The following is an 18622-nucleotide window of genomic DNA, read 5'->3' as shown; positions in this document are numbered from 1 at the left end:
CACAATCATCAGACCCATTATGTTCCTGGTCGACCTTTCCTCAGTGCTGAATATTTACAAATTCCCTGTCTATAGCTTGGAAAACAGTTCATGAACCAGTATTGGAAATATCAACTTACCACTGGGTGTTGGTTTTACCTAACTCTGATTTGGACACTCTGTATTTATTAACTGAATTCTTTTTTTCCACTGGCACATTTCATTCTTTGTTTGCATTGTGATTGTTGTTAATAAAAATTACAAAGTTTTTGTTAAGCATTCCTAAAACATATCTTCTATGTTTGATCTTTTTTTTTACAAGACTATATTAAATGAGGTTGAAGTGTCAACTTGTGGATTTAAGTCCATCATTTCGATGTTAAAATGTTTTTGTATTTTTAAAAGTTCCTCACAGATTAGAGTTCAGATTTGGTAAGTATGTCTTTATCTAGTTATGCGTAATTATGTAAGTGTTTTGGGTAAGATAAAATCATAAATATTATTTTTATCCTTTCCCATTAATTATTAAACACATGTCTATTTCAAGGGAAATTTAATCTATATATTTGATTCATAGTACCATAATTTTTCAAAATGTAATTTTGTAAGAGCTGTCTAACATCAGTCATTTTTATAGTGTGTGTGTGTATGTGTGAGTGTTTATTCCTAACATCGGAAGGTCATGTTTGTTATGAATAAATAAGTGCGTACATATATTAAACATATCTTGTCCAAGTCCAAGAGACTTGGTTAACTAGTCTCTGCCATCTTCCATTAGAAAAATATATTTTAGATACCAGACTGAGCTGCCTTCTTAAAATAGACTGGGCAGATTTCCACGATGCCAGGCACCAGGGTGTGGTGGCTTAAAAAAAAAAAAAAAAATTTTTTTTTAGTGGTTAAGAATCCAGGCTGCCAACCAAAAGGTCAGCAGTTTGAATCCACCAGCCACTCCTTGGAAAACCTATGGCACGGTTTTACTCTGTCCTATAAAGGGTCACTATAAGTCACAGTTGACTCGAGAGCAGTGGGTTTGGTTTTTTTTAGGCACCAGGGTAGAACTCCCAGGGGTAATATGTCTCTGTTGTGATATAAGCCAATGAATAAACAATATACAATAAGCAATTAACAAAAGGTATAGAATAGAAATAGGTTATCTTATACATCAAAACCTTATGGATATCATATATAGGGAAACATGCTTAAGGTGTGGCAAACATGACCAGCATGCTGGGCTTCTCGCTGATGAAAGGATGTTATACTTTAGGTGGCCTTGACCTCCTTCAAGGGGGCCATAGGTAAGGGATAAATGATGGCTCTGCCAAACTCGAAACCAGGCCTGTTGCCGTTGAGTTGATTCCGACTCATAGTGATCCCACAGGACAGAGTAGAACCACTCCCTAGGGTTTTCCAGGAGCAGCTGATGGATTTGAACTGCCAACCTTTTGGTTAGCAGCCGAACTCTTAACCACTGTGCCACCAGGGCTCCAGTGATTCTGCCAGTAGATGATAAAAATGTAAAATGAAGTAAACTCTCATGTGGTCGGAGTCCAAACAAGAAGACAGAAGCCACTCTGAGTATTAATAGGGGCAGTCCCTAGGCAGTGTAAACGATTAATACACTCAGCTGCTAACTGAGAGGTTAGAGAGTCAAGTCTACCCAGAGGTGCCTTGGAAGAAACCCCTGGTGATCTTCTTTCAAAAAAAAGCAGCCATTTAAAACCCTGTGGAGCACAGTTCTACTCTGACATACATGGGATCATCATGAATCAGAGTTCACTGGAAGCTAACTGGTTTGGTTAATATTTGAAAATTGTTACACAGATGACAAAATAGCAACTTCCAGGTCAGGAGTCACAAGAAGTTACTAGCATCCTGAGGCTGGGAAGACAAAGGGAGGAGGCAGGTTAGCAGGGCTGCTTGGTGGAAGTTGGAACCATGTGGGCACGTGTGGCAGGAGGTGGAGCCATACAAAGAAGGAGCTCCAATTAGGGTACCTGGCAAGGCAAAGAAAGGGGGGAAAAATTAAAATAGCAGAAGGGTCACAGTTGTTGAACCTTGCAGATGGGTGATGAGGGTTTATCTTACAAGTCTGTCTATTTTAAATATGTTTGTAATTATCTGTAATAAAATATTAAAAAAAAAAAAGATAAAACGGAACAAATGAAACAGAGACAGACATTTGTCATGCCTTTTCCGGCACCCTCCAATTTCCTCCCCATAGGTGGCCGACTCACTTGGAAGCCCACTGACAGGAGAGGCTGGGAAACGTCCCATAGAGGTCTGCCCAGGTGTGGTGCTGAGCAGATCAGGGAATGGGCAAAGAAAGAGTCTAGGGCAAAGAGGCCTTAGATACTCACCAGCAGATAACTTACCCAGAGCAAATGAGGCGGCAGGCTCCTGCAGGAAGCACAAAGCCCTGGAGCTTCCTGTTGCCCTCTATGACTTTCTGATCCCCCTTGAAGTTACTCCCTATTAAATCTAATCTTGTTGGTATAAAAGTGGGGTTGGGAACAAACAATGTGATTATTTGACCAGCCTCTGTCCTTGAACCTCAGCTTTTGCCTTTGGTCCCCGCAATGCCCATGTAGGTAACACACCAAGCTGTTGACACAGTTTCTATATGCATTCTACATAGTAGGCTTCACAAGTGCTTGTTAATTTAGGAGAAACCCCAAACTCACCCCTTAACCAAAAGGAAACCCAGTCCTGTGGAGTCAATTCCGACTCATAGCGACCCTATAGGACAGAGTAGAACTGCCCCATAGAGTTTCCAAGGAGCGCCTGGCGGATTCGAACCACCGACCCTTTGGTTAGCAGTCGTAGCACGTAACCACTACGCCACCAGGGTTTCCAACTCATCCCTAAAAAAAAAAAAAAAAATCCCTAGGTGCTATGAAATGGGGCAGTGGAATAGTACCAATCTTAGAGGCTGTTTTTTTTTTTTTTTTTTTTTGCAAAGATGTAGTATAATGGACCTAAGCATAAAGTGCTTAGAACAGTTAAAAGTCAACACTAAAGGATATTATCTATTTCTTAAAGTTCATTTTTAGATAAAACGCCAGCTTTTTCTTGAGTTATGGTTTGTTTTCATGCTCACATTAGGTGACACTTTATTTTCTAGACTTACCTGTGCTGCCTCTCTCCTTACTAGCCCCTTGTCTTTTCTCCTGCGCTGATATTATTCTTGAATTGTTCTGAAATCAGGGTTTTTAATCCTAAACATCTGGGCATGTAGACATTTTGTGGGATACTTTTTTTAAATTTCTTATTTATATATTCTTCATTTACCACTTTTCCTTATGTTCTGAAAAAAAAAATCCTACTTATTGGTAATGTGTATTCTGTTTTTCTAAGGAAAATAACATTAGAAAACAACATAGAAAAGTGCTGGAATTGAGATTTGGCTGTGTATCTCTGTAGTCGCTCCTGGTTTTAAAATTCTTTGAACCTCTGAAGTTAAAAATCATGAATTTGAATAGGTGATGCCCCTGAAATCAACTGAGGAACACAGTTTTTCCACTTACCCCTTTTTGGTAGGGGAGTGTGTGTGTGTGTGTGTGTGTGTGTGTGTTTGTGTGTGTGTGTGTGTGTGTGTGTGTGTGTTTACTAACCCTGTGTATATTTTCTACTTTCCCCATCTGGCATTTGCTTTTAGCACCAGCCTAGCTAGCTGCTCTGTGTCAAGAGTACTTTAGCCTTTTCATTGTGAAAAGAGAAAGAAATGAAATAGTATAAAAAAGAAAATCCTTCCACCATCCCCCCACTCATTTTTGTTTTGTTGTTTGTGAGGAAGTTTCTTGCCATTTACCTTTGCATTTGCATTGCTTATTGATTGGCAATTTTAAAATTGTTTATTGTGCTCTTTTGTTTCCCTGTTCAAGAGCTAAAACAAAAGCTACCAGGCCCTGCGAGGTACACATTTGCATGCGGTGAGCGTTGCCCGAGGAAAAAGTAATTGCTAATGCATATTTATGTGGCACAAATTTGCCATTTGTTTATGCATAAAATTATCAATAGTTCAGGGCGGCCCAGCCGTAGAAAATGGTGACCTTTTTAGCTTAATAAATAGAAATCAGCTGTTATTGTGAAGAGATCAGCCATTTATTCTGTGTTGAGGGACATTGCCGGGAAAATGCAGATTGGGGCTGGCAATATCATTAAATGGAAGGCCAATGACCCTTTCGGTAGAGTCTATTATCCTTTATCTAATAGGGGATAAATGACTCTGGTTGGCAAATGGAATAAAGAACAACAGTTTGTGGTTTTTTTTTTTTTTTTTTAATTTTATAACTGTTTGAATTTTAAGCCACTAAAACTGAAGAGGAAATTTCTTGTTGACCTGTTGCTAGAATTCTTTCAAAAAGTATCTGTTTTAAAGTTACTTCATCTTCTTGTTATTCTCTGACTGTATAAAAGTAAGTCAGGTGATATTTTCTCAAGAAAAAATGTCTTCCTTTAGTTTCTAAGTTTGCTTGTTTTTTTTTGTTTTTGGTGGGGGGCACACTTTTATCTTTGCATTGAAGGTAGCATTGCATATTATGTGATTTCCCTATATTTGATGTCTTAAAAATACTAAAGGGAGAAGAAAATTTTCTCAAAATACAAAATTTTTACCGATCTTTTATAAGGTGAGAATTTAAAAAAAGCAAAATCCAAAAAACTAAGGATAATACTTTCTAAGTGATAAAAATGGCTTTTGGAGTAAATGTGTGAGTCCTTTGGATTGATGAATATACTGTAAATATAAAACCTTGTCTTCAGCATATTCCTTAATACAGATACTCACTGTACCTTTCTTGGTTCTTTCACTGCTGTATCTGATGAATGGGAAATCCTGGTGGTGGTGTGGTTAAGTGCTAGGGCTGCTTACCAAGAGGTCAGCAGTTTGAATCTACCAGGCACTCCTTGGAAACTCTATGGGGCAGTTCTGCTCTGTCCTCTAGGGTCGCTGTGAGTTGGAATCCACTCGACAGCAGTGGGTTATCTGATGAATAGAAATACCCTTGGTCTCCTCGGAGCTTGCCTGTGCCTGTGGTTTAATGTGGCATGACCCCACACTATGTCTGTTTGGCTAATAACTTTTTGGTGAGTTAGTGAACATTTTTGCCTCTTAGGATTTTTTTTTTTAATCCAGCTTTTATAATCATTACAGAATTTACAAGTCAATGGAAATTGTATTTGTTTTTAAATATTATTATGTAATATTTGATACACTCAAAATTGAATATAATATGTGTAAGTTATGAAACAAGATAATAAAATAGAGACCTGTAAACCCACCCCAGCAGGCGGCTAACATTTTTGAAGCTACCTGCATGCTCCTCTTGGATAGTGTTTCTTAACCCAAGCTTCCCCCACTGTATGTAAAGTTTCCACAGTCGAGGTTTTGCAGCTACTGATCGCCCCTCCTGCTGTACTTTGGTATGACAGTGTATTGTGCAGCACGTCACCAAAGTGACTGAGTGACCTTTTACTGGCAGAAATGGAACTGTTATTTCTTTTTAAAGTAGAGGGTGTAAATAGGATTCAGGCAGTAGGGTACATTAGTCCATAAAATGAATATATTTTTTATGTCATTTATAAGGTATTGATTTTAGGTCCATTAGATTCACAGTCCCTAGTGGGGGAAAAACAACGATTTAATGGGTAGTTGGAATTCCAGAAGAAGAACAGAAGTGATTAACCCCTTCATCTCCAAGTCCCTGCCTGGGTTATATATATAATAGCTTTCAGGAGCTGAGAAGAGGAACCTGGGGGAAAAGGACAGAAGTTCTATCATCTGCATTTTTTGCAGTTTACAGTGGTAACAAAAGGATTTCAGCTCAGTTATTGTTGTGTCTCTAACTGTGGTAGTTCCTTGGAAGCTCTCTGGGGCAGTTCTACCCTGTCTGTAGGGTTGCTATGAGTCGGAGTCGACTCGACGGCACTAGGTTGGGTTTTAAATGTGGTAGAGCTGGTCGCTCTGGGATGATAACAGTTGCCAAAATTATATTTTTATAAGGTAGTTTTTAAGCTGATGAATACATTTTATTTTTATAAAACCCAGAACTTAGCAACTTTAGATACTGTAGGGAGATTATAAATTTTGAAGGGATCAAACTTTTTTTTTTTCCATAGGGCAAAAAAGATTTTTTTTCTCAAGAAAGGGAAGCTCATCATGGTGTCACACCAACATAACTTTTCTTGGGAAAGTTTTCAATGATAGTAGTGTGAATGGCTATTGTGGTAATTTTTAAAATAGGGGTTTTTCCCCTTCTGCAAATGGATGGAGAATGATTGGTTTATACAAGCCTCTTTCCTGAGAAGGGAATGACTGAGATACCATTTCACTTTTATGGAACTAAGTTCAGACGCAGAGCTTAATAATTTTAGTCAACTTCACATGAACTAATGTCTCCAATACCTAAAAAGAATTTTCTTGTAGACCGCTTTGGCAGCTACATTTTATTCAGCTATCTAAACAAACAAACAAAATGTAATTATAGTACAGGTATGACATTTCTGAAAATTCCAATTACCTTTCCAATCTTCTGACATACTAATATGTAATGGTTGAAAAAAAATATGCCAACTGAAATCTGGTTATCTCAAAATTTTACCTGACATCAGATTATGACATCAACAAGCATTTTTTAAATTACATATTTTCATTTAAGTTTTTCAAGTTCTGTAACAAAAATATAAAGATCCAAGCTCCCTTTTGTGGGTAAAATACCACCTGTGAATTTCTGTGTTACCCAAATATATGATATGACAAAATATGTCCTTTTCGTTTTTGAGTAAGTTCTACTGTGTTTGTCACATTTGGTCAGATGTAGAATTTCACTTAATGGAAAAAAGTGGTGTTAAAGTTTGGGGTAGATTTTTTTTTTAGTATAATTTTTAATGAAAATAAATTATTTTTTAATACTCACTAGACTATATATGTACTTTACTTCAGCAGCATAATATCTAATGTTCAAAATTTTTAATGGGAATTTTCATGTTCTGGGATACTCTCCAGTGGAGTGATTAATGAGCTAATGAGATAATGTAGATTCTTCTCTTTTTCAACATGGTATCTTTTGAATTTCTGTGCTTATTAACAAAAGTTCTAATATTGGAATGAAGTAAAATATCTCTCTACCATTCATGCCCTGGGAAGGTAGAGTATGGTAATAAAACTATTTAAATTTTGCTGAAACAAAAATCATATTAAGCCAATAATAGAAATTGAAGTTTATTTAATGTACAGTTTGCAAATAAGGGTAACATTTTGACTAGGGACTCAAAATATTCAAAGATGAGAAAACCTCTAAAGCTTCTTGTACTCCGTCTCATCATCATTGTCATGGAAGAAGGGTTAGAACAAAATTGATTAAAGAACTTGTGGTCGGGGAGGATTTCATATAGCATTGTCTTAAAGAATTAAAATAATTACTGATTTGCCTTAAAACACAGCTCTAGTCTTACCTTTGGGGTCCCTGTTTCTTGGAACCTACTACCCATCATGATTTTCCAAAAGAGTGTAATGTCTAAGATGAAGTGGTCTTTACTAGTTTATCTAGACTGATCTTTAACTCAAAAGTGACTTAGAAACCAGTTTCTTCAAGGCTCAAGGTTTAAAAGGACGTCTAAGGGCAATGACCTGGGTGCCTTATTCCAACTCCATCAACCCCAGGAATCTGGATTCCGGGAGAATTAGAACTGTTTCTCAGTACCATAGACCTTGTGATCAAAGCTGAATAAGCAATGGTATGTTAAGGATGAACACTTAAGCATTATTCAATTCTCCTTGAATTGAACTGGTAATGAAGAGACCCAGCCAGAATCTAGACTGTAGCTGCAACTATGTATGGGTTCCCTGCTTTCATAAGTCTGATTTTTGGGAATTTCAACTGATTGCCAGGGACCATTTTTGTCCAGCCTGGGGAAATAGGACACAAAGCCAAAATTTTATTTACTCATGAGAGTGGCAAGAGCAGTATTTCCGAAGTTAAGCTGGGCAGTGCAATCAAAGAGATATATAGCAGGGGATCTGAGTGGATAGATGTCTGAATGGCTGCCACCAGTTCTTGTGTTGACAGTTGCTGTTGAACATTTGAATGGAATCAAGGAAGGGACCCAAGAAGACACTTGAGGACCTCTCATAAATCCTTCTAGAGAAACAAGACACCTTAATGTAGTCGGTCCTAAAGCTACTACAGGATTTTACATGAAAATTAGACCAAATGAACAACTTTTAAGGAGATTAAGCCTTTGTATTAATTAATGCTGCTTTCATTAAATAATGCCTCTTTTTTTTTCATAGAATATAACATTATTTTAGAAATCTTAGGAATCATCTGCTTCTAAAAGTAATATGTTGATATGTTTACTAGAAAGAAACAATGTGCTGTTAATGGTCTGATTTTATTTTTTCCAGCATTCCTCTTGCTGATGACACGGTTCCTGTTTGAATCTGTTTACAAGATTCTGAAAACTGAACAAAGAATTTTGGCACTGCATTGGGTCGGAAAAAGGTATATTCATAAAGCACACGATACATACCTTTGAAAAATCCATTAGCTAAATCACAAAAGTGGAAGTTTACATACCTTCTATTATTTTTAATTTATATGTAAAAATATGCAGAGTCTATCCATATAAAACTATAGTATATCATCTTATATTCAGACAACAATTGGCTTTGTATTTATCGTTTTGAGACTCTTTATGAAGGTAATATCTCTAAACTGGCAGATGATAGTGACATTTCTTTTTTTAATGAGATATACTTGTCTTAAAGTTGCAAGAGCTTTTTTGTCCTCCACTGAAAAATGTTTTGAAAAAAAAAATTTGTCATTACTTTTTTTTGCTGCTGCAAAGAAATATTTTGGGTCACAATGGGTAGGTCATATGTTCTAGAAAAATTTTCAGAGGCTATTAAGTGTTCCAGGGTATGTTTCTGTAAACACATACAAAAATGCAAGTTTGCTGAGATCAAACAGATATTTTCCAGTTAGTTTGGCAGATAAATTTAGTGGGCATCTACCTGTGTGTGCATTTATGAAATGTTTGTTTGCCTTTTCAAGAGAAGTTATATACTCTTGGGGATATGAGTAAAAGTTTGACTATGGACCTAGAGTTGAAAATCTTTTATAATCCTTTGTCATCATTTGGCTGATTTCAGGTAGGGGATCCTGTGGTTCAGAAGAGGTTTATCCCCACTGGGATAGAAAAGGAATTCTCCTACTAGTTGGTACCAAAAGTAATTAAAAAAAATGATGATCTTGCATTACCCATTGCCATCGAGTCGATTCCAACTTACAGCAACCCCACAGGACAGAGTAGAAACTGCCGCATAGAGTTTCCAAGGAGTGCCTGGTGGATTCGAACTGCCGAACTTTTGGTTAACAGCCATAGCACTTAGCCACTACACCACCAGGGTTTCCTGGTCTTGCATAATGACCTAAAACTCATTTATTCATAATCGCTCTTACAATCTTATAACTTATGTCTAGAACTTCAGGATACAAGTATGTTTGTAAAAACCCTTAGAAGCAATAGTAGTTGTTATATTCTTTAATAACTAACTTGTTAATAATCCTAGATCGTATTAAGTATTTTTAAGTACAGCTTCATATATTCATAGACAAATGAAACAATAAATGTAGAAAAAGGCATAGTGAGTACTAGAGTTTGATTCTAACCAAAAGAGAACTAAATCATAAATGAATTATTGCAGATATAAAACCTCTATAGTTTTTCACGTTAAAACACCAGTACAAACAAAATTAAAAGGTAAATGAGAAACTGAGACTGCTCCAATAAATATGGCAAACATCATATGTAAAGAGCTGTTATAAGAAAGATACTAAAATCTTAATTAAAAAATAGCAATATATTGAAACAATTAGCAAAGAACACAATTCTTATACAAAAAGTTAATAAAAAAATCCGAAGTTACTCCCCTCAGTGTTAAAATAGTAAAAAATAGTTTTGAATAAGAATATTTTAACAAGGGTGTGGGAAGATAGGAACATTCAATAATGCTTGGAAAAGGGTGATATTTGTTGACCCTTCTGGGAAATGGTTTGGCCATTTCTGTTAAGAGCCTTACGTTTTAAAAAATATTCTATATAACATTCCCATTCTATTAGTTTGGATAAAATTAAGTTGCAAATAACTCAAGGTAACAATTTAAACATAGAGGATTTTGATTCCATTTATATGAAATGTCCAGAATAGGCAAATCCGTAGAGACAGAAACCAGATTAGTGGTTGCCAGAAACTGGTGGAGGAAGGGCTGAACTCACTGGATTAATGAGTTCACTACCACTTGGGTGATGGAAATGTTCTAGAATTAGTGGTAATGGTTACAGAACATTGTGAATGTACTCCAAAACCCAAAAACCAAACCCACTGCCATCAAGTCCATTCCGACTCACGTCGACCCTGGAGGACAGAGTAGAACTGCCCTATGGAGTTTCCAGGGAACAGCTGGTGGACTCAAACTGCCAACATTTTGGCTAGCAGCTGAGCTCTTAACTACTGCGCCACCAGTGCTCCAATATTGGTGAATCTTATGTGTATTTACCACGATTACGAAAAACAGGCAAACAGAAAACACAGAATTTTATTTTTTATATCAAGTTTGTATAGGCAGTTTAGAGCTTGTTGATTGGCTCCTTAGACATCAGAGGCACGGTTCTTCATCTTTTGCTCTGCTACTGTGAACACATGACTTTCTTGTAGTATTTTGGAATATTTAAAATGCATATTCCAGTTATTATGTTCATATTCCAGCAAACATGATGGAAACTAATAGGAGAAGAGCATACCTACTCTCTTTAAGGACATCTTCTGAAAAGTGCACACACCCTTTCTACTTACATTCCACTGGCCAGGACATGGTAACTTGATCATACCTTCCTGCAGAGAGGCTAAGAAATGTAGTTTTTATTTTGAAAGGTAAATATTGGGAAGTTCTTCCAGTGGAAGCATAAGAGACTGGGTACTAGATTTAAGCCAGCAGTATCTGTTGCCTTCACTTCCAGGAGTCTTAATTTAATGACATATTCAAAGAGGGAGACAAAATTTATGTAAAAGATGTTCATTTTCATAGATTTATAATGAGAAGAAGTTGAGAGATTCAGTAAACTTTTAGCAATAGACCAGTGGTGAAATAAATTTGAGTACATTTATATAATTACAGAGCCAGTAGAATATTTTGAAAGAACTTTTAAAGAGACATAATTTATTGCATGATACAATGTTGAATGAAGCAAGTCAGAATCTACACTGAAGATACAGTGTATCTCCAAATTTGTGTGTGTACACACACACATTTTCACCTATATGTGTATATTGCTGCTATCATTAGGTGCCCTGTGAGTCAAATTAGACTCATAGGGACCCCATATGACAGAATAGAACTTCCGCATAGGGTTTTCTAGGCTGTAATCTTTATGGGAGCAGATAATCTTTTCTCCTGTGGAGCCGCCGGTGGGTTCAACCAACCAACCTTCCGATTAGCAGCTGAGCACTTAACCGTTGTACCACTGGGGCTCCTTATATGCATGTATTACAAACATAAAAATTAACAGGAAAGATAGCTGAAAGGCAATATATCAAATAATAGTAGCTCTGGATCATAGATTCATGAGAAATTTTAGTTTTCTTCCTTTTTTTTTTTTTTCCTATAAGCATAATTTAATACAGTAGGCTGTCCGTATCCCCGAGTTCCACATCTGCAATTTGATCAACTACAGATCAAAAATATTTGGGGGAAAAAAAAAGTTTCAAAAGGCAAAACTTGAATTTGCCGTGCCCCAAGCACTATTCCTGAATCCACGCGGATGAAGTGATGTGTAGGCATCTCCTGCTGTAGCCTCCTGCCATTTCACAGATCTCAGTCTCTCTCCAGCATTGGCTATTTGAGCATTGTTCGCCTCTCTTCTTGTCATTATTCCCTAAACAATGCGGTACTGTATAACAGCTATTTACATAGAATTTACATAGTATTAGGTATTATAAGCAATCTAGAAATGATTTAAAGTATACAGCAGGATGTGCTTAGGTTATATGCAAATACTACACCATTTTATATAAGGGACTTTTGAGCATCTGCAGATATTGGTATCCCTGGGGGTCCTGGAACCAGTCCCCTGCCACACTGAGGAATGACTGTACTGAAATTTGGAGAATACAAATGTGGGATTCTAAGGGTTTATATAAGTGCATACATGTATCTGTTTAAGGAGAGATGAAACAGCCCAGCACCCCCCACTTTTCTGCTATTTTTCCTGGAGTCTGACTGTAATGAACCTTCCCCCTCAGTAGAGCCACGTGTAGGTTTTTGGTATTCATTCCTATTTCAAGGGCAAGAAGAAAAACGTTAGACTCAGTTTCCTTATGCATAAGTGAAAGAGGCTGAACCTTGCAATTTTATATTGAGAATATATTTTTTCTTTTTTTAAAGTATTATCATACAGTAGAATATTAAAGGAGTGAATATAATTTTGCTTAGTGAAAAAGCACAATTAGATATAAATCTGTGAGAAATTCCTTGTAGAAATTATAGTAAGAGAAAAGACTTTTTCCCTTAACCTAAGCTGACTTCATACTTTGAAACTTATAAGAGATGCATAATGGTTAGGATTATGGACTTTGGAGCGAAACTGTGTAGGTTCAGCTCCTGACTGTACTGTTTATTACCTGTCTATTGTTGAGTATGTTACTTAACCACTGTGCTTCAGACTTCTCATGTGTAAAAGGTAAATAATATTGGAAAACAATATACAATCAAAATATTTAGTACAAGTACACTGGTGACCGATATTAATATTAAACAAAATAGAGTTTAAAGCCCAAAGCATTACTGGAAATAAAGTCACTTTACAAATGATTGAAGTTTCAATTCAATAGGAAGATAGACTAATTTTAAATCTAAGTGCCCCTAATAACATAACCTCCAAATATATTAAGAAAAAATTGACAGATGAGCAAGCAGAAATAAACAGATCCATGATGGCAGTGGATGTTAACCTACTTCTTTTAGTAATTTATGGAATAAAATAGAAAAAAAAAATCAGTAAGGATGTAGACTTGAAAGACAAGATTACAGAACTTGACCTCATGAACATGTATAGAACCTTGCGTACACCTGCCAAAATTCACATTATTTTCAAGCACACGTGGGACATTTACAAAAATTGACCATGTGCTGAATTGTAAATTAGATTTCAATCATGTTAAAATAATTGAAATCATCCCACAATGAAATTAAGCTGGAAATATATAACAAAAGTATAGCTAGAAAAAATGCTATGTTTCAAAATTAAGAAATCACAATGGAAATAAGAAAATATTTTAGACTAAACAATAATGAGAATCCTACATGTTACAATGTGGAGTGCTGCTAAGAAGTATTTACAAGGAAATTTAGGCCAGACATTCATTCTAAGAAGTTATAAAAAGAACAACAAAATAAAATCAAGAAAGTAGGAGGAAGAAATTAAAGTAAGAGAAAACTTAATGAAATGGGAAATAATCACATAAATGAAAGGAACATTAAAGCCAAAAGTTAGCTCTTAGAAAAAAGTGAGTAAACTTTCCAATCTTTTGTTACAACTGAGCAAGAAAAATTGACGAGGGTCAAATAACCAACATCAAAAATGGAAAAGGAGATATTACAACAGATATGCAAATATTAAACAGGCAATAAGGGATATTATGAATAACTTTATGTCCATAAGTGAGAAAAATAGATGAATGGAAAAATTCTTAGAAAAATACAACTTAGCAAAGCTTATTTGAAAAGAAATAGAGAACCTGAGTAGTTCTGTAACCATTAAAGACATTTAACTCATTAATCCAAAATCTCCCCACAATGAAAATTACAGACCTACATAGCTTCAAAGACAAAATCTACTGTGCCTTCAAGGAATAAATGAGTCTACTCTTACACAAGTTTCTTTTTTAGAAAATAGAAGAGGGAACAACGCACAACTCATTTTATAAGGGTCTTAAATCCTTGATACCATATTGGCAAGGGCAGTATGAAAAAGGAAATTTACAGGGGAATTCATCTTATGATGAATATAAGTGGAAAAATCCTCAACAAAATATTAGAAAAACAAATATAGCAATATATAAAAAAAAAATTTAATATAGCCAAGTTAGTTTATTTCAGAAATGTAAGACTCATTAACATATAAGATACTCAATGTAGTACAGATTAAAGTAAGGTAATGTAATCACTTTGGTAACTACAAAAAAGCATTAAATAAAGTTGAACATTTATTTCTGATTTAAAAAAAAAATCAATGAACTAAAATAGGAGGGAACTTCCTCAATCTGATATGAACTACATACAGCAAACAAAAATGATAAATTATTGAAAACTTTTATCCTGTGATCAAGAAGACAAAAATAGTTGCTGTTGCCACTGCTGTTTAGCACTTTTATGGCTGTCCTAGCCAATGATGTAAAGCAAGATAAAGAAATAAAGTTATTATGAATGAAAAAGAAACAAATGTTATTACTGGCAGATGATATTAGTAAATTAGAGAGTTGAACAAGGTCGATGCATACAAAACAATACACAGAAATCAACTGTATTTCTATATATCCCCATCAGATTTTATCTAGTACCTAGTAATATGAGATATACAATACCTCTATGAGGCAGTGGTAGAATTCTCACCTTCCCTAAGGGAGACCCAGTCTGATTCCCAACAAGTATACTTCATGAGCAGTCATCACTCATCTGTCAGTGGAGGGTTGCATGTTACTATGAACAGATTTCAGTGGCGTTTCCAGACTGAGATGGACTAGCAAGAGAGACTTGGTGATCTGCTTCCCAGAATCAGCCAAAGAAAACCCTGTGGATGTCAAGGATCCCATCCGCATCTGATCATAAGGATGGTACAGGACTGGACAGTGTTTTTCATGGGATTGTCATGTGCTGGGGGCCAACTCAGCGTCAGGTCACAACAGTACCTCTACAGGAAAAATTTATTAAGAAATGTTTATTCAAAAGATTGAAATAAAATGGTGAGATCTATTATGTTCATGGACTGAAAGATCCAACGTTATAAAGATATCCATTACTCCCAAGTTAATCTGCAAGTAGAATGTAGTCAAGATCAAAATGCCAACTGGTTGTTTTGTCTTTGCTTTTTTGTTTGGATGTTTGGATAGTCTTCCTTTTTTTTTTTTTTGTGGAATATGCCAAGTTGATTTCTAAAATGCAAAAGACAAAGAATAGTCAAGACACTCTTTAAAATACAAGAACGGATATGGGGACTTGACCTGCTGAGATTACAAAGCTCTCTTAAGAAAGTGTGCATTTCAAGTAGCCAAATGGGAGTAGAATAGAGAGCTCAGAAACAGACACCTGCATGTAGGGACACTTTATTTATAATAAGGGTTGTACTTCAAAGCAGTGGAGAGACGACAGAATTTTCAATAAGTGGCGCTAGGAAAACTGATTATCTATGGAAAAAAAAATGAAATTTGATTCCTACCTAACACCACACACACACACATCACTCTCAGGTGGTCAAAGCCTGAGAGGAAAAACAATAAATCTCCTAGAACAGAATCTAAGAGAATGATTTTATGACTTGGGAATAGAGAAGAATTTCTTAAGGCAAAAAAGTATGCATCCAATATGAAACTTGTTTATCAGAAGACACCGTAAAAAGAGTGAGAAGACAGGCATGGCATGCTTGAATAAGTTTGTAACATGTATAACTGGCAGAGGTGGTATCCAGAATAGATTTTTTTAAATTTTTACAAATCAATGAGAAAAATTTACACAATTTAGTAGAAAAATGGGCAAAAGAAGAAAACCACATGTCTAAAAAACATATGAAAATGTCTTTAACCTCAGTAGTAAAAAAAAAAAAAAAAAACTCACTGTGATCCAGTCAATTCTGACTCCTAGTCCTAGCGACCTTATAGGACAGAGTAGAACTGCCCCATAGGATTTCCAAGGAGCGCCTGGTGGATTCAAACTGCAGACCTTTTGGTTAGCAGCCGTAGCTCTTAACCACTACACCACCAGGGTTTCTTCAGTAGTAGTGGGGAGATACAAGTCAAATTTACGATGAGATCCTACTACCCATGTCTCAGATGGAGGAAAATGAATATGCCTTGCAGTGCAGAGTGTTGGCAATGATGTAGAGCAATGACGGCTCTCATGCAGTGTTTGTAGGACTGTAAATTGGAACCTCCACTTTTGGGTATAATATCTAGTAAAGTTGAAATTCATAGTCCCTGCTGGAGCAACAGCAATCTAAGACACAGTGAAACCTGTGAGAGTCGGAACTGCACGGAACTGCCTTGCTTTTCAGGGTCTCTCAAGTTTTCCGCCTTTGGCAAGGTGCAGTTTTATCACTTTTCTATCACTCTCTATTAGTGGAAAATATTGGAGTTTTCCTTCTCTGACAGGTTCCTGGCTTACACAGGTTCTGGTTGTTTCAGGTTTTACTGTATTTCATAATATATGCATGTTAAAACAGTAAATAGTTAACATAAAAAAAACCCAGTGCCATAATAGTTAACATAGATTTTCCTTATTAGTTTAAAACAAAACAAAACAAAACAAACCTGTTGCCATCCAGTCGATTCCGACTCCTGGTGACCCTATAGTGTGGAGTAGAACTGCCCCACAGGGTTTCCAGGGAGCAGCTTGTGGACTCAAACTGTGGGCCTTTTGGTTAGCAGCCATAGCTCTTAACCACTGTGCCACCAGGGTTCCAGTGGTGTGTTATGTTTTAGGAAGGAAAAACATGGTAGTTAATAATGTAAATTAAACTGATTCATCTTTTAAAATTAGGTAAAATAATTTATGATATTTGCTAAGAATTTCTTACACTGGATATTAAGAATAATAGGATGATGTAATCATTTGTTCACTATAAAAGATGATAGGCGTTACTATTAGGATGAATAGAAGTAAAATGTTTTGAGGACTAAAACTATGGATATTTTATTTTCCACAAAAAGACTTAGTTGAATTCCAGATTTTATATTCCATTAACCAAGAATAACACAAAATTGAAAAACTTTTTCTAGGTATTGTAAATCCAAGGTTTTGTGGAGGTAAATTAAGGAGAATGCTTAGTTACGCCACTGGTGGCGGTTATTTTTGTTTTGCTTATCTCCTTGTGTTAACATTCTTTTAAAATGTCACTGCATTTATAGTTATTTGCTTTAACCATTTAGCCAGTTAATAATTTGTGATCCTAAGTGGTGGTTGTTTGTACACGCCTCTCGGTCACCTTTCTCTTTTACTTGCAAATAAGCAAGCTCTTTGCTTTATTTATCAAATCCAGTCACTTTTTTTTCTCAGTTACACTAATCTAGAAAGTAAAACTCTTTATTGCTTGAAAAAGGAAAATAATCCCCATATATTGTAAATTGTCAAGTGAGTTCTGTATAATTAAAGATTACCCTGCAATACACAATTTTTAAAGGCATTTATCCCGACAGGGTTCACTGGCCTTTGAGAATGAGCCACTTTGTTGACAAATCTATCATCTAAATTGTGCAACATTAATGAGAACTCTGAGCAGCATACTCTTACATTTTAATGTGGGTGGCAGTTAAAAAAAAAAAACACCACCTGAATATGATTGAAGTTTATTTTAAAAAGGTCTGCCACCTGTGGATAAAAATGTGCATTACTGTGAACACTTAATAATTAACAAGACTGAAAGACCATGGCAAAATCCAATGACCCTCTGAAATCAAAACCCTGGTTATTATTTAAAAAAAAAAAAAGGAAAGAGAAGAAAAAGGAGGCACTGATAGTCACAATTATGCAAATACAGGGCTCTTGATGTTACATAACTGTGAAACTAATTATTCCTGCTTTATACCTCCATCCATGTTTTCTAGTAACATATGGTAGACTTGATTCTTGAATGTACTGTCTTTGCATTGGAATCCCTCATTTCTTAATTAGCAACTAATTATGGGTTCATATATTTCTTGAATTGTATAACTTCATATTTCTCAATGTCTTTCAGAACCCTTTATAGATCATTGTAGACTATCTTTTATTAGTACACCTGAATCTTTTGAGTAAGGCTTCTTTTATGATATACTCTTAGCTTAGTCTTTTCAAGATAATGAAATGTCATAAGTAAAAACATCATGAAAAGCATGTTAAAAGAATATTTATATCTAATGGTATTGTACCCTTACAATTTTTTTTCTCAACTCACCATTATTTGTTTAAATGCCTGATTATACTTGATTATCTTCATGACCAACACACAAATTTTTAATATCCATTTGAATAGTTTAACATAAAATTATTAGGCTTATTGTCTAGGTGTTTCAACTGAATGTACATATAATTCACAGGTGGAATTTTATTGGCAGAAGTTGAGTTGCAAAGTTTATTTCATAAAGTATATCAACTTGAGTGGTATAACACAATCATGGTAGAAATGCTGCCTTCCACTGGTCTTGGAACCAGATATTGCTACATAAGCAGCCGAAGCTGATGACTTGAAGGATCCCAGAACTATGAGCCTGGCAGTAAATAATGGCTTATGTAGAGTTCCTTTGGCTATGGCTTTCATCTTCCTTATTGATAAAGAATAGTGAGTGAGAAACCATTCAGAAGTTATATAGAAAAACTAGAGTTCTATTAGTTTTT

General features: G+C 35.6%; 1 protein-coding gene across 18 annotated transcripts in view; it reads left to right on the top strand.

Moving 5' to 3' along the window:
- SOX5 (SRY-box transcription factor 5) overlaps positions 1-18622 on the top strand; it is a 1155824-nt gene that overhangs the window by 333233 nt on the left and 803969 nt on the right. For 11 of the 18 annotated variants that reach the window (XM_049885159.1, XM_049885160.1, XM_049885146.1 and 8 more), the window contains one exon: positions 8387-8483. In XM_049885159.1, the coding sequence (XP_049741116.1) occupies positions 8401-8483 (83 nt within the window). In that variant the 5' untranslated portion in view covers positions 8387-8400. Of the gene's footprint in view, positions 1-8386; positions 8484-18622 lie in introns of those variants that run through there. The other 7 variants (XM_049885153.1, XM_049885157.1, XM_049885154.1 and 4 more) reach the window with 3 other exon arrangements.

This window comes from Elephas maximus, chromosome 4, assembly GCF_024166365.1.
Source record: "Elephas maximus indicus isolate mEleMax1 chromosome 4, mEleMax1 primary haplotype, whole genome shotgun sequence".
NCBI lineage: Eukaryota > Metazoa > Chordata > Mammalia > Proboscidea > Elephantidae > Elephas > Elephas maximus.
Note: the sequence above shows the minus strand (reverse complement) of the source record. Positions and strands in the feature narration are given on the sequence as shown.